The 15450-nt window shown below is 44.9% G+C and overlaps 1 protein-coding gene across 1 annotated transcript in view; it reads right to left on the bottom strand.

Annotated features, from left to right (window-relative positions):
* Positions 1 to 15450, bottom strand: part of LOC143803972 (uncharacterized) — a 254169-nt gene that overhangs the window by 88043 nt on the left and 150676 nt on the right. The window contains exons 16-18 of the mRNA XM_077281723.1: positions 4964 to 5083; positions 2052 to 2171; positions 79 to 198 (exon numbers count right to left, since the gene is read on the bottom strand). Of these exons, the coding sequence (XP_077137838.1) occupies positions 79 to 198; positions 2052 to 2171; positions 4964 to 5083 (360 nt within the window). The remainder of the gene's footprint in view (positions 1 to 78; positions 199 to 2051; positions 2172 to 4963; positions 5084 to 15450) is intronic.

The following is a 15450-nucleotide window of genomic DNA, read 5'->3' as shown; positions in this document are numbered from 1 at the left end:
ATCAACTACAGTATTCAATGCAGCTAAAGAAATTTATTAGTACGGATCAATCGCGCCAAAGGAGAATTCAGGACTTACCCGTGAATCCATCATTACAGGTACAGGTGTAATTCCCTATAGTGTTACTGCAGGTTGCATAAGGTGAACAGATATTATTGGTCTCACATTCATTAATGTCCTCACAGTGGGTCCCATTACCTGATCAATATAAAATGCTCAGTTTACTGAGGATGTAACACTATAGATAAATGTGGAAACTAAAATGTATTATTCTATATACGTTGTCTAATCAGCCATTGAAATATAGAAGCATTAAGTCATCGAGCTCCTAGATGAAATATTACTAGTGTTGAGCATTCCGATAACGCAAGTATTGGGTATCGGCCGATACTTTCGATATCGGAATTCCGATACCGAGATCCAATACTTTTGTGGCATCGGGAATCGGAATCGGAAGTTCCCAGTGTATGGTTCCCAGGGTCTGAAGGAGAGGAAACTCTCCTTCAGGCCCTGGGATCCATATCCATGTAAAAAATAAAGAATTAAAATAAAAAATAGGGATATACTCACCCTCTGACGCGCTCTGGTAGTAACCGGCAGCTTGCTTTGCTTAAAATGAGCGCGTTCAGCACCTTCCATGATGTCACGGCTTCTGATTGATTGCATGCCGCTCATGTGACCGCCACGCGACCAATCACAAGCCGTGACGTCATTCTCAGGTCCTAAATTCCTAGAATTCGGAATTTAGGACCTGAGAATGACGTCACGGCTTGTGATTGGTCGCGTGGCGGTCACATGAGCGGCACGCAACCAATCAGAAGCCGTGACGTCATGGAAGGCCCTGAACGCGCTCATTTTAAGCAACGGAAGCTGCAGGTTAACAGAGGTAAGGTGCAGGGGCCTCCGGACAGGAGAGTATATCAATATTTTTTATTTTAATTCTTTATTTTACACATTCATATGGATCCCAGGGCCTGAAGGAGAGTTTCCTCTCCTTCAGACCCTGGGAACCATAAGGGATACCTTCCGATACTTGAGTCCCATTGACTTGTATTGGTATCGGGTATCGGTTATCGGCGAGATCCGATACTTTTCGGGCATTGGCCGATACTATCCGATACCGATACTTTCAAGTATCGGACGGTATCGCTCAACACTAAATATTACACGATATTCTGGCACATATTCTTGTTATGAGGAGACTACAGATAAATCTACTGAAAGCCTGAAGGAAGCGACAAATTGGTCAAATAGCCAGGGCTGTCTTACATAACCTCGCATTCCATTACCCTGTAAGTTTGGGTTTAGGTTTATCACTGTATGGTAAGTTCTGTCCATTTATACACAAATATAACAAAAAAATGGAACATTTACTATTGTGATATAAATACCACGCTGCAGCCAGGGATCGTGATACACAAACCAGTAACTGAAACCCCTAGTAGACAATTCAGTGACCATCGCTGAACAAAGCTGTAGGTTATCATGTTCTAGTTAATTCATTGTGTGTGAAAGGGAACCTGTCAGCAGGATTATGCTCAGTATACTACAGACAGTGTCAGGTTGGCGCCGTTATACTGATTACAATGATATCTTGGATGATGAAATCCGTCTTGTGGTTGTTTAATCTTTGTTTGTAGTTTTCAGTTATGGTATGCTCATGCTCCGGGGTGGCCTGCGGTGGGGTTTTTATGTGTTGTTCGGCGCACATATTCATCTGTATGGCTTCTGACACTGTCTGTAGTTTACTTAGTAAAATCCTGCTGACAGGTTCACTTTATGTCAAAAGATGCTACATCTGTGAGCATGTCCACAACATGAGCTACTAACTTCCATTACTATCATATATCGCTGATGTATGTCATTTGTCATGAAGGGTTAACTAATGATATATCAGAGGTAGATGCAATAATAAAAACGTATGAATCTACATATATCATTTATTCAATTACCCTTCAAGTAAAAAAAATCTACATCTCTGTGCAAATACAAAACTTTAATAAACTATTCATTTCCATTACTTTCCCATATTGCTGATGTATTGTCCTTACCTGTGTATCCAGCATTACATGTACAGATGTAACTGCCCTCCGTGTTATTACAGGTGGCGTTAGCTGAACATTTGTTCTTTCCTCCACATTCATCAATGTCAGCACAATATGACCCATTTCCTGATCACAACACAGAAATGATGACTTATTAATGAAGCCTGTGATTAAGAGCTCATCCACAACTGTTTTACAATAAGGACATAAAGTATTAATGGATGGTACTAAATTCTATAGGACAAACTGCAGTCAAAGTCTATGAGACTGTACTAATGATAGGACATGCTACACAAACAAGAAAATATTTACATGACCTTATATTAAAGGGATAGTCCAGTACCCGGACATCCACTTTTTAAAATAAAAAATAAAGCTATATTGCTGAAAAAAATAAGGGGAACACTTAAACAACACAATGTAACTCCAAGTCACACTTGTGGGAAATCAACCTGTCCAGTTATGAAGCAACACCGATTGTGAATCAATTTCTCCTGCTGTTGTGCAAATGGAATAGACAACAGTAGAAATGATAAGTAATTAGCAAGACAACCATTATAAAGTAGTGGTTCTGCAGGGCAGAACCACAGACCATTTCTCTGTTTGCATCCTTTTTGTCTGTTTTGTTTACTTTTGCATTTTGTAATTTCTCTCACCCCTATAGGTTCTGTACAGTAGCATGAGGTGGTGTCTACAACCCTCTGAAGTTGCTCAGGTAGTTTAGCTCATCCAGGATGGCACATCAATGTGAGCTGTGACAAGAAGGGTAGTTGAGGCTGTCAGCACAGTGTTCAGAGTGTGGAGCGGATAGCAGGAAACAGGCCAGTACACCAGGAGACATGGAGAGGGCAAGAAGAGGGCGACAACCAAGCAGCAGAACTGCTATCTCCTCCTTTGTGCAAGGAAGGACAGGAGGAGCAGTGCCAGAGCCCTGCAAAATGACCTCCAGCAGGCCACTAACATCCATGTGTCTGCTCAAGCTGTCTGAAACAGACTCCATAAGGGTGGTATGAGGGCCCGATGTCAAAAAGTGGCTGTTGAGCTTACAGCCCAACACTGTGCAGGGCAATTGGCATTTGCCAGAGAACACCAAGATTGGCAGATACGACATTGGCACCCTGTGCTTTTCACAGGTGAGAGCAGGTTCACACTAACCACATGTGACTTCTGTGACAGAGTCTGTAGTCGCCGTGGAGAGTGATCTGCTGCCTGCAACATCCCCAAGCATGACAGGTTTAGCAGTGGGTGAGTAAAGGTGGGGGGAGGCATTTCTTTGGACGGCCACACAGCCCTCCGTTTGCTAGCCAGAGGAACCCTGACTGCCATTAGGTGCCAAAATGAGATCCCCAGACCCATTGTGAGATCATAGGTGCACTTGGCTGTCATGTGGGTACTGGGTAGACTACAGCTGATTACCCGGACCCCTGCGATATCCCTCAGACTAGGGAAAAACCCTGTCCCTCTCCCAGAATTTACACTGATGGTGTGCTTGTCTGGGCCGCCAGGCCTGACTCTGACTCCTATTTCAGTCCTATGCTGAAACCTCCACCCGCCACCCAGTGATTAGACCACACACCAACCCCTACAGAAAGCACAGACAGGGAAAACTAAAAATGCACCACGCCGCAGACATTCAGGAAAATACTATAATGTGCACAGGGCAAAACAAATACAAATATAGGAAGGAGAAATATGACAAAGGATAATACACCACCAGATACGATATTTCTACTCCTAGACCACCACTCCAGACCGAGATCACCAGGCACAAGACACAAGCTATAATCGGTGATGCCCAAAGTCCAGAATGACTATTTAAAGGCCACGGGCATGACCCAGCCTCCAACCCGATTACCAGCTAGATTAACCCCGGACAACCTGGATAAAGTCTTGCCGGCGCCACTGAGCATATAGAGGACGAATGTGGAATTACCGCTGTCTGTCGGACGCCCTAGTGTGAATAGCGTCCGACATGACATTGGCCCTGGATTCCTTCTGATGCATGACAATGTTAGGCCTCATGTGGCTGAAGTGTGTCAGCAGTTCCTGCACGATGAAGGCATTGATGCTAAGGACTGGGCTCCACTAGGTCATGAATAAAAATTTCCAACTAATACTTCATTCAGTGATATCTAGGATGTGGTATTTTAGTGTTCCCTTTATTTTTTTGAGCAGTGTATATGGAAACAGGAGAAAGTTTGGCCAATTGTAGCTTTGATTATGAGTCTCTCACTGCACCTTATGTCTTTGGTAGCATGGATTTGCCTCCACCTTTCTCCAGTTTCCGTATTGTAGACTACTTTTGTATCTGCAGCAACCAAGATTTTCAATTAACACAGAGGTTGTGCTTTCACAGCCTTTCAGTGAGCTTTCTTCTCTAACTCTGTTCCTTATTGTAACCTAGATAAGACCCTATTGCGCTCACTATCTTTTCAGCTTTTATTACAAATGCAATTATAAAATAAAGCTACCATATACTCATTTCCTGCACAGGTGCCATACCAGGGATATCAGCGCCGTGGCTCTCGGGGTTTCCATGACATTGCTATGTTACGTGAGACCTGTAGCCATTAAACAGCCAGAATTGGGTTTCTGTACTGTCACTTGTCTCACAATGTCATTTAAGCCCCAATAGATCGTGCGCTGACATCTCTGGAGTTAGGTCAGTGCAGGAGACGAGTATATGTTATTATATTTTACAACAATCACAACTTATTTTAAAAAGGGGATGTCCAGGTACTGAAGAAACCATGTAATGAGAGTAATAACAATTTTAGCTAAAGTCAATCAATTAATATGTAATTCACATTCTGAAAATTCTTGACGTTTCTAAGATACCAGGTGTTCTTACTGATAGACTATAGATGGAGTCCAGTGAATGGCTGTATATACAGACATCTCTAGCGATCAGTGATTACCTTGGTATCCATCATTACATGTGCATAAGATAATTCCTGCTATATTACTACACGTTGCATCAGGAGAACAATCTCCATCATCCTTACATGATGTCAATGGCTCACAGTCATATCCATCACCTAGGAAAGAAAGCAATGAAAAAAGTAAAATGATTAAATCAAAATACTGAAGACACTCAAAATGAAAGTTACCTTTAACTCCTCCTGCCACAATTCATTTTTGTTTTTACACCCTTTCCCTCTTCTGTTTCCAAGAATCACATTTTTTCTGACCACAGAAGAGCTTTTTTTTTCTCTTGAGCGTGGTACTGTTTTTAATTACTTCATTCATTTGCGTAAAAAATACCAAGTGTCATAAAATGTCTAAGTTAGGTTTTTCTGCTATTAGTTTTTTTGTTTTGCTTTGATTGTATTCACTCAGCAGTGACGATGGCTAAGCAAAATGATTTATCAAGTCAATACAAACCAAATTTATATAGTTGTGTTTCTTAGTAAAATTGGTAGTTTTAATAGTTTCATTTTGGGATATACAATGCCTTGAAAAGTATTTATAGCCCATAACCATTTCCACGTTTTTTCATGTTACCACCACAACTTAAATTTTATTCTATTTTATTGGGATTTTACACAGGAAAAACATATCTTTGTACTATGTTAGCCAGTAGATAATCTGTCATCTAGCTGTACCTTGCTATTTGTTACTGTTTTTACAATTAACCATGAAAAGGTATTAACCTCTGAGATCTCTCAAATTTTAATATTTTTCTATTGGAATTTTATGCGATATGCCAACGGAAAGTAGCAAATATTTGTGAAGTATAAAGGAAATGACACAAGGTTTTCTAAAGATTTTAAAAAATATTAAATTGAAAATTGTAATGTGCATTTGTATTCAGCCCCCATTAGTCAATACTTTATAGGACCACCTTTCACTACAACTACTGCAAATTTTTTGGGGTATGTCTCTACCAGCTTTGCACATCTTGGGCTGAAGTTTTTGCCCTTTCTTTGGTCTGCTGAGCTGTGTATCTAATCCTATCTTGTGTGTTACTGTCTGCTCAGCTGTGTATCTAATCCTATCCTGTGTGATACAGTCTGCTGAGCTGTGTATCTAATCCTATCATGTGTGATAGTCTGCTGAGCCGTGTATCTAATCCTATCCTGTGTGATACTGTCTGCTGAGCCGGGTATCTAATCTTTTTCTGTGTGTTACTGTCTTCTGAGCTGTGTATCTAATCCTATCCTGTGTGATACTGCCTGCTGAGCCTTGTATCTAATCATATCCTGTGTGATACTGTCTGCTGAGCCTTGTATCTAATCCTATCCTGTGTGATACTGTCTGCTGAGCCTCGATTTAATCCTATCCTTTGTGACACAGTCTGCTGAGCTGTGTATCTAATCCTATCCTGTGTGATACTGCCTGCTGAGCTGTGTATCGACTTCTATCCTGTGTGACACTGTCTGCTGAGCAGTGTATCTAATCCTATCCTATGTGATACTGTCTGCTGAACCTTCTATCTAATCCTATCCTGTGTGATACTGTCTGCTGAGCTGTGTATCTAATCCTATCCTGTGTGATACTGTCTGCTGAGCTGTGCATTTAATCTTATCCTGTGTGATAGACTACAGAGCAGTGTATCTAATCCTATCCCATGTGATAGTCTGCTGAGCAGTGTATCTAATCCTATCCTGTGTGATAGTCTGCTGAGCAGTGTATGTAATCATGTCCTGTGTGATACTGTCTGCTGAGCAGTGTATCTAATCCTATCTTGTGTGATAGTCTACTGAGCAGTGTATCTAATCCTATCCAGTGCGATACTGTCTGCTGAGCTGTGCCATCCAGCACCAGGCACAATATATACTGTGTCTATCCAGCAGTGACCGCTGCTGCGGTACTGTACGCACTCTGTGCGGCTATCTTTAGTGTCTCCTGACTATCCGTCAGTGTAGAGTGGGAACTCCCGCTTGATCCCAGCATCTGACTCAGGGTGTCCTCTGCGCAGGTTTAAAAGCCACCGAGGGTCAGAGCTAGATCAACGACCAGCATAATAGGGGTGAATAGTAGGGATCCCACTAGTATCCATTTGCTGCGCCCTGTGAATGCTAACAGGGCACAGCGTTATCTTTAATCCCGGCAAGTCTGTGAAGTTACAGAGTTTGCACCTATACAGACCGAGTGACGGCACCTGTGTCTATTCAGGCGTAGTACCGCCATATATTGCCGCCATTAGCTAGCAGCAGGTTCCACTCCTGCACGGTGGACACCAGGCTGCGAATTCACCTATACTGTCTCTATATTTACTCGGTGTGTTCCACCAGCCCTAACAGTATACTTGCGCCATGGTCTGGCAAGTAATGGCGCACGATCAGCATCTACAATGGTACATCCAGCAGCTGGAGGGTAGGTTGGCGGCTCTTGAACGCACAATCTCGGCTGTGGATTTCACCGCAGTCGCTGTTCAGGCTGCTAGCGTAGCTGCAGCCAGTTTGTCCACTGCCACCCCTGCTCCGACATTATCCCGTCTCCCATTACCAGACAAGTTTGCTGGTGACAGTAAGCTGTGTCCAGGATTCGTGAGCCAGTGTGCTATACATCTAGAGCTCCTGGCTGCATTTTTTCCCATGGAAGTGGGATATATTTTATCCCTTCTATTGGGCAGTGCGTTGGAGTGGACAACGCCGCTGTGGGAGAGCGATGATCGTGTGGTGCAGAGTGCTCCTCGCTTCTTGGACTCTCTGAAACAGGTCTTTATGGGACCTCGTGTCACCCATGATATGGCGCTCCAACTGCTGGCATTGACACAGGGCTCGTCCATGGTCAGTCAATTAGCCGTCCACTTCCAGACTTTTAGCATCTGAGCTAGAGTGGCCGGATAAAGTCCTTATCCCGGTGTTTTGGAAGGGACTGGCTGACCATGTAAAGGACGCTTTGGACACCAGGGAGATTCCAGCCACACTGGAAGAGCTTATAACTATTTCTACCTGAATCGACCTTCGTTTTAATGACCGAAGGTTGGAGCGAACCCAGTGCAGGCAGAGGTTCTGGTTGGCCCCTACCTTTGCCACTCCTCTAGAATCTCCTGTTCAGGCATCCAAGTCCCATGAGGCCATGGAGTTATCTCAAGCAGGACCTAAGTCCCGGGCCATTTGAATACCCATGGTCTGTAATGTCTGCCAGCAGATAGGACATTATGCCAAGAAATGTCCCCAGCGGTCGCGAAACATCCACGTCTAGTAACCGTAGGAGGAGGTTTACTAGACACAGTGGCGTTTTCCTCCAAACTGTCCTTTAAGGGGACAATAACCTTTGGCCCTTTCACTCTTACAGTCAAGCTTTGTGTGGATTCTGGGGCGGAGGGGAATTTTATGTCCTCAGCCTTCGCCCAACGCCACGCAATACCTCTGGTGATGCTCGCCAAGCTGGTGACTGTACGAGTGGTGAATGGGTCGACACTGCCCTCACAAATAGCACACCAGACCATCCCATTTACATTATCTATGTCTCCATCCCATAGGGAATAGACGAGATCCTGCTAGGGATACCCTGGTTACGTTACCACTCCCCTCATATAGAGTGGTCCTCAGGGAGAATTTTGGGATGGAGTGAATCTTGTGATCTTTCCTCTCTCCACAAGCACTATTGGCCCTATGTGGATGTATTCTCCAAGAGGGCTGCGGAGACCCTTCCGCCCCACCATTCCTATGACTGTCCTATTGACCTCTTGCCAGGTGCAGAGCCTGCCCAGGGTCGAGTCTATCCCCTGTCTCTCCCGGAGATGGAGGCGATGTCCCAATACATCCAGGAGAATCTGGCAAGAGGATTCATTAGGAAGTCAGTGTCACCTGCAGGGGCTAGGTTCTTCTTAACGCAGAAGAAGAATGGAGAACTATGTCCATGCATTGATTACAGGGGTCTTAATGCCATCACAATTAAGAACAAATACCCTCTGCCTCTGATATCAGTGCTATTCGACAGGTTGTGGGAGCGAGGGTATTTACTAAACTAGATCTGCGGAGTGCTTAGAACCTGATTTGCATTTTTGAGGGGGGCGAATGGAAGATGGCATTTAACACCAGGGACGGGCACTATGAATACCTGGTGATGCCCTTCAGGCTCTGTAATGCCCCTGCCGTTTTCCAAGATTTTGTGAATGATATCTTCCGGGATATGCTTTCCACCTCGGTCGTAGTCTATCTGGATGATATTCTTATCTACTCTCCAGATGTAGACTCCCACCAGAGAGATGGTTGCAAAGTCTTTGACCTCCTACGTGCAAACTCCCTCTACGCCAAGTTGGAGAAGTGTGTGTTTGAGCAGGAACAAACCTACCCCTAAAAACATTAATCTTTATTAATATTCAATTTTGATACAAAAACAAATCCCTATAAAAACATCCCAGTTAGGGAACCACAGGTTTCTAGGGTTAGGGACTCCACTGATCTATCTCCAATATCAGTATCAGGAAAATAACTCAATAGAAAAAATCAGCAAAAATGTGAAAAAAATCCAAAAAAATCAAAAGACATGAAAAAAACATAAAAAATCAAAATACAGTATGCCTATATTGGCCCTCATGTGCCCTAAGGTCTAATGCCCTTCCTTACAGCGGAGGTTGGCACCCTAAATAGTCGACATGGCGCCCCCGCTCACCGACGGCTGTCCCTTCTTTCCCTAAATGGCCCCTAATGATCTACAAAACCTTATCAACCTATCAACTTAGCTCCTTCTTCATCAGATATTCCCTCATGGCCGCCACCGTTATCGAGCAACACGGAGGCATCAAGGTACTGAGTTCCGTAGTCTGGGCACAGACTACGGAACTCAGTACCTTGATGCCTCCGTGTTGCTCGATAACCTATTGCGGTGCAGTGATTTAAAGTCCCCTGATGAACCCCTGGATGAACTAAACGGGGGAGAAACGCGTCGGGACAGCGTGTACAGGAGCCGACAGATTACGGTGGTGGCCATGAGGGAATATCTGATGAAGAAGGAGCTAAGTTGATAAATATTATTGGCATTGTCTGATGATAGAACTATTGGCATATGGAGCACTTTATCTGACAAATGAGAGTGATGCATATAACATATGGATGACCCATGAGAGACATAAAGAGGGGGTATGTGGAGGTGAAGTGCCCAAAATAACTAATATATATTTGGTATAGTGGGTGATTATTCCCTATGTGATATATGATGGACATTTTTTCATCTATAACATTTTTTCTAAATAATGTATGAGCTTTTGAATAATTTAAGCCTGCACCTTGAATAAATCTTTATGGTATAGGGGTGCTGATAGGATAGAGGCATATTGAGTATTCATACAAATCACGGGCATTTTGTCTATATGGATTACATTACATATCCACCACATTACTAGGTTTTGACTGAACATAAGCCATCTGTAACAATCTAGGTACAGGTCTATGTCTATATAAACCACACATCTGGTATATAGCAAATTTTGTGGTTTATTGTTAAGCTCACTATAGATTTATCTTAGAGGGTGCAGGATATCAGGTGCATCACTATTAGTGTGTGTTTATGGATCTGTATTGATCCATATTTTATGCTGTATTTGTCTGTGGTTTTGTAGATCATTAGGGGCCATTTAGGGAAAGAAGGGACAGCCGTCGGTGAGCGGGGGCGCCATGTCGACTATTTAGGGTGCCAACCTCCGCTGTAAGGAAGGGCATTAGACCTTAGGGCACATGAGGGCCAATATAGGCATACTGTATTTTGATTTTTTTATGTTTTTTTCATGTCTTTTGATTTTTTTGGATTTTTTTTACATTTTTGCTGATTTTTTCTATTGAGTTATTTTCCTGATACTGATATTGGAGATAGATCAGTGGAGTCCCTAACCCTAGAAACCTGTGGTTCCCTAACTGGGATGTTTTTATAGGGATTTGTTTTTGTATCAAAATTGAATATTAATAAAGATTAATGTTTTTAGGGGTAGGTTTGTTCTTTTGAGAGTTGTTTCTTGGTATACTCCCCTACCTTGACTAGTTGGATAGTTGTGTTTTTGTGTTTGAGCAGGAGTCCTTGCCTTTCTTTGGCTATATCATCTCCACCCAGGGATTGGCTATGGATCCTGCCAAGCTACAGGCTGTGATTTACTGGCAGGAACCCCATTCTCTCAAAGCAGTGCAGCACTTTATGGGGTTCATTAATTACTATCACCAGTTCATTCCCCACTTCTCAACTTTGGTAGCTCCCTTGGTTGCCCTCACCAAAAAGGGAGCAAATCCTAAATTGTGTGTGGAGGAGGTTTCCAAGGCCTTTCTCTCTATTAAGTTGCACTTCGCTAGTGCTCCCATTTTACATCGCCCCGATGTTGATAAACCTTTTATTATGAAACCTCTTATTATGGAGGTGGATGCCTCTTCCGTCGGTGTTGGAGCAGTCCTCTTCCATAAGGATGCTCAAGGTCGGAAGCATCCCTGCTTCTTCTTCTCCAAGACCTTCACACCAGCGGAGAGGAATTATTCCATCGGGGACAGGGAGTTGCTAGCCATGAAGTTGGCTTTCTCGGAGTGAAGACACCACCTGGAGGGGGCTCACTTTCCCTTCCAAGTTTACACCGACCACAAAAATTTGGTCTATTTACAGACTGCCCAGCAGCTAAATTCTTGCCAGGCTAGATGGTCCCTGTTCTTCTCCCGGTTCCATTTCACCCTCCATTTTCTCTCCTGGGAGAAGAACATTCATGCCAATGCTCTCTCCCGCTCCGTATTGTCATCAGCGGAGGAGGAGGAACCTCGGCTTATTGTCCCTTTTGAGAGCCTGAGAACCGTAGCTCCAATTTCTTGGGCTCATTTGTCCAGGGTGAGTGGACATTTTGGGACCAAAAGGACATCTGAGCTTCTGGCGAGGATGTACTGGTGATGGCATATGGCCCGTGACATTGAAGACTATATTCGAGCGTGTGTCTCCTGCGCCAAGAATAAGTCTCCTAGACAGCAGCCAGCTGGGTTACTTTATCCCCTGCCGGTGGCAGACAGGCCCTGGGGGATGGTCGGGATGGACTTTGTGGTGGGCTTACCCAAGTCCCGTGACTGCACCATCATTTGGGTAATCACCGATCATTTTTCCAAACTGGTGCACTTGGTGCCTTTTCCACAGCTACCTTCTGCACGGGCCTTGGCAGCATTGTTTATTAAACACATTTTCCGCCTACACGGTATGCCGGACAAAATTGTCAGTGACCGGGGTCCCCAGTTTGCGTCTCGGTTCTGGACAGAGCTCTGTTGTCTACTCAGCATCGAGCTGAATCTCTCTTCAGCATACCATCCCAAGACAAATGGGTTGGTAGAGAGGGCCAACCAGACCCTGGTCACATATCTGTGACATTTTGTTTCTGCTAGGCAGGATGACAGGGCATCCTTCCTACCGTGGGTGGAGTTTGCGCTAAACAACGCCGTAGCCGAGTCCACTGGGCAGACTCCATTCCTCCTTAACTACGGCCAGCATCCGCGGGTTCCTGTGCCTATGCCCGAGTCTTCAGCCGATTTCAGGGTGGCAGACTTGTCTGTGGAGGCATGCGACATTTGGGACCGCACTCAGGATGCCATCCCGGCTTCCAAGGAGAAAATGAGGTCCTCTGCTGATGCACATCGGTGCCCTGCTCCGACCTTTGCTTCTTGCGACTTAGTGTGGCACTCCACCCGTAACTTCAGGCTGCGAGTTGAGTCCACTAAGTTTGCACCCTTGCTGTTATGATCTGGTGGCCTAGGAGCAGCATGGACGAGCTCTGGAGAAGGTGGCCTCTATACTGACTGCAGACCCTGAACTTAACACCGCAACTAGAAGTAGCCGTGGGATGTTCCTGTCACTCCCTAGACACCTCGTCACAGCCTGAGGACTAATTACCCCTAAAGAAAGAAACGGGAAAACTATCTTGCCTCAGAGAAAAATCCCCAAAGGATAGACAGCCCCCCACAAATATTGACTGTGAGAGGAGAGGGAAATTACATACGCAGACGGAAAACAGAATTTAGCAAAGGAGGCCACGCTAGCTAAAAAGGAAGGACAGGACAGAGTACTGTGGGGTCAGTATTAAAATGCTACAAAAATCCACCACAGAGAATACAAAAATCTCCACACCTAACTAAAGGCATGGAGGGTAATTCTGCTTCTCCAGAGCTTCCAGCTTGGCTGAATAAATCCTTACACAGACAAAGCTGGACAAGAAAAAACATAGAAATGCTCTGAGCTATAAGGTCCACAGCAAGTGGACTGCAAAAACAAAGCCAGGACTTATCTTTGATGATTTGGACAGTCTAGCAGGAGAAACCAAGCAGAGATGTGAATCCTCCAAGAAACAATGGACAACTGGCACTGACTGAAGGATCTAGCCAGAATAAATAGCCCAGTCAGAATTGGTAGTAAGTGAAAGCACCTGATGACTGCTGAGATCCAAAGGAGCAGCAGTACCACTTACAACCACCGGAGGGAGCCCAAGAGCAGAATTCATAACAGTACCCCCCCTTGAGGAGGGGTCACCGAACCCTCACCAGAGCCCCCAGGCGGATAAGGACGAGCCAAATGAAAAGCACGATCCAAATCGTCAGCATGAACATCGGAGACAGCAACCCAAGAATTATCCTCCTGGCCATAACCCTTCCACTTGACAAGATACTGAAGCCTCCGCCTCGAAAAACGAGAATCCAAAATCTTCTCAACCACATATTCCAACTCCCCATCAACCAACACCGGAGCAGGAGGATCAACAGAGGGAACAACGGGCACCACATATTTCCGCAACAAAGATCTATGGAAAACATTATGGATGGAAAAGGAGGCTGGAAGGGCCAGACGAAAAGACACTGGATTAATAATCTCAGAAATCTTATAGGGACCAATAAAGCGAGGTTTGAACTTAGGGGAAGAGACCTTCATAGGAACATGACGGGAAGACAACCAGACCAAATCCCCAACCTGAAGCCGGGAACCAACACCCCGACGACGGTTAGCAAAACGCTGAGCCTTCTCCTGAGACAACACCAAATTGTCCACCACATAGGTCCAAATCTGCTGCAACCTGTCAACCACAGAATCCACACCAGGGCAGTCAGAAGGCTCAACCTGCCCAGAAGAAAAACGAGGATGAAAACCAGAATTGCAAAAAAAAGGCGAAACCAAAGTAGCTGAACTAGCCCGATTATTAAGGGCAAACTCAGCCAATGGCAAAAAGGTCACCCAATCATCCTGATCAGCAGACACAAAGCATCTCAAATAAGTCTCCAAGGTCTGGTTAGTTCGCTCGGTCTGGCCATTTGTCTGAGGATGAAATGCGGAAGAAAAAGACAAATCAATGCCCAGCCTAGCACAAAAGGCCCACCAAAACCTAGAAACAAACTGGGAACCTTTGTCAGACACAATATTCTCAGGAATGCCATGCAAACGAACCACATGCTGAAAAAACAGCGGAACCAAATCAGAAGAGGAAGGCAACTTAGGCAAGGGTACCAAATGAACCATCTTAGAAAACCGATCACAAACCACCCAGATAACAGACATCTTCTGGGAAACTGGAAGATCAGAAATAAAATCCATAGAAATATGCGTCCAAGGCCTCTCAGGGACCGGCAAAGGCAATAGCAAACCACTAGCGCGGGAACAGCAGGGCTTGGCCCGTGCACAAGTCCCACAGGACTGCACAAAAGAATGCACATCCCGTGACAAAGAAGGCCACCAAAAAGACCTACCAACCAAGTCTCTGGTACCAAAAATCCCAGGATGGCCAGCCAACACAGAACAATGAACCTCAGAAATCACCTTACTAGTCCATCTATCAGGAACAAACAGTTTCCCCGCTGGACAGCGGTCAGGTTTATCAGCCTGAAATTCCTGAAGAACCCGTCGTAAATCAGGGGAGATGGCAGAAAGAGGACGTCCGCAGCTTCTGATTGGTCGCGTAGCGGTCGCGTGAACGATACGCAACCAATCACAAAGCCGTGACGTCACCTAAGGTGTTTCAAGCGCTTGAAAGACCTTAGGTGATGTCACGGCTTTGTGATTGGTCGTGTAGCGGTCACGCGACCACTACGGACCAATCAGAGCGCCGTGACGTCATCTAAGGCCCTTCAAGCGCGCATTCTTAGGTACAACGGCTCCCGGTTACGGCGGTAAAGTCCAGGCTGCGCCGGAGAGGTGAGTATATCCCTATTTTTTATTTTAATTCTTTCTTTTACACATTGATATTAATCCCGATACCGATTCCCGATACAACAAAAGTATCGGATCTCGGTATTGGAATTCCGATACCGGCAAGTATCGGCCGATACCCGATACTTGCGGTATCGGAATGCTCAACACTACTTACAACCACCGGAGGGAGCCCAAGAGCAGAATTCACAACACTTGCTACTTGGGTCCCTTCAAGGTCCTGGAACAGGTTAACCCTGTGGTCTACCGTCTGGCTCTTCCTCCATGCCTAGGTATCACCGACACCTTTCATGTGTCTCTTCTAAAGCCCGTT

Source organism: Ranitomeya variabilis, chromosome 2, assembly GCF_051348905.1.
Source record: "Ranitomeya variabilis isolate aRanVar5 chromosome 2, aRanVar5.hap1, whole genome shotgun sequence".
Lineage (NCBI taxonomy): Eukaryota > Metazoa > Chordata > Amphibia > Anura > Dendrobatidae > Ranitomeya > Ranitomeya variabilis.
The sequence above is the reverse complement of the archived record's forward strand: the minus strand, read 5'-3'. Positions and strand labels throughout refer to the sequence as shown.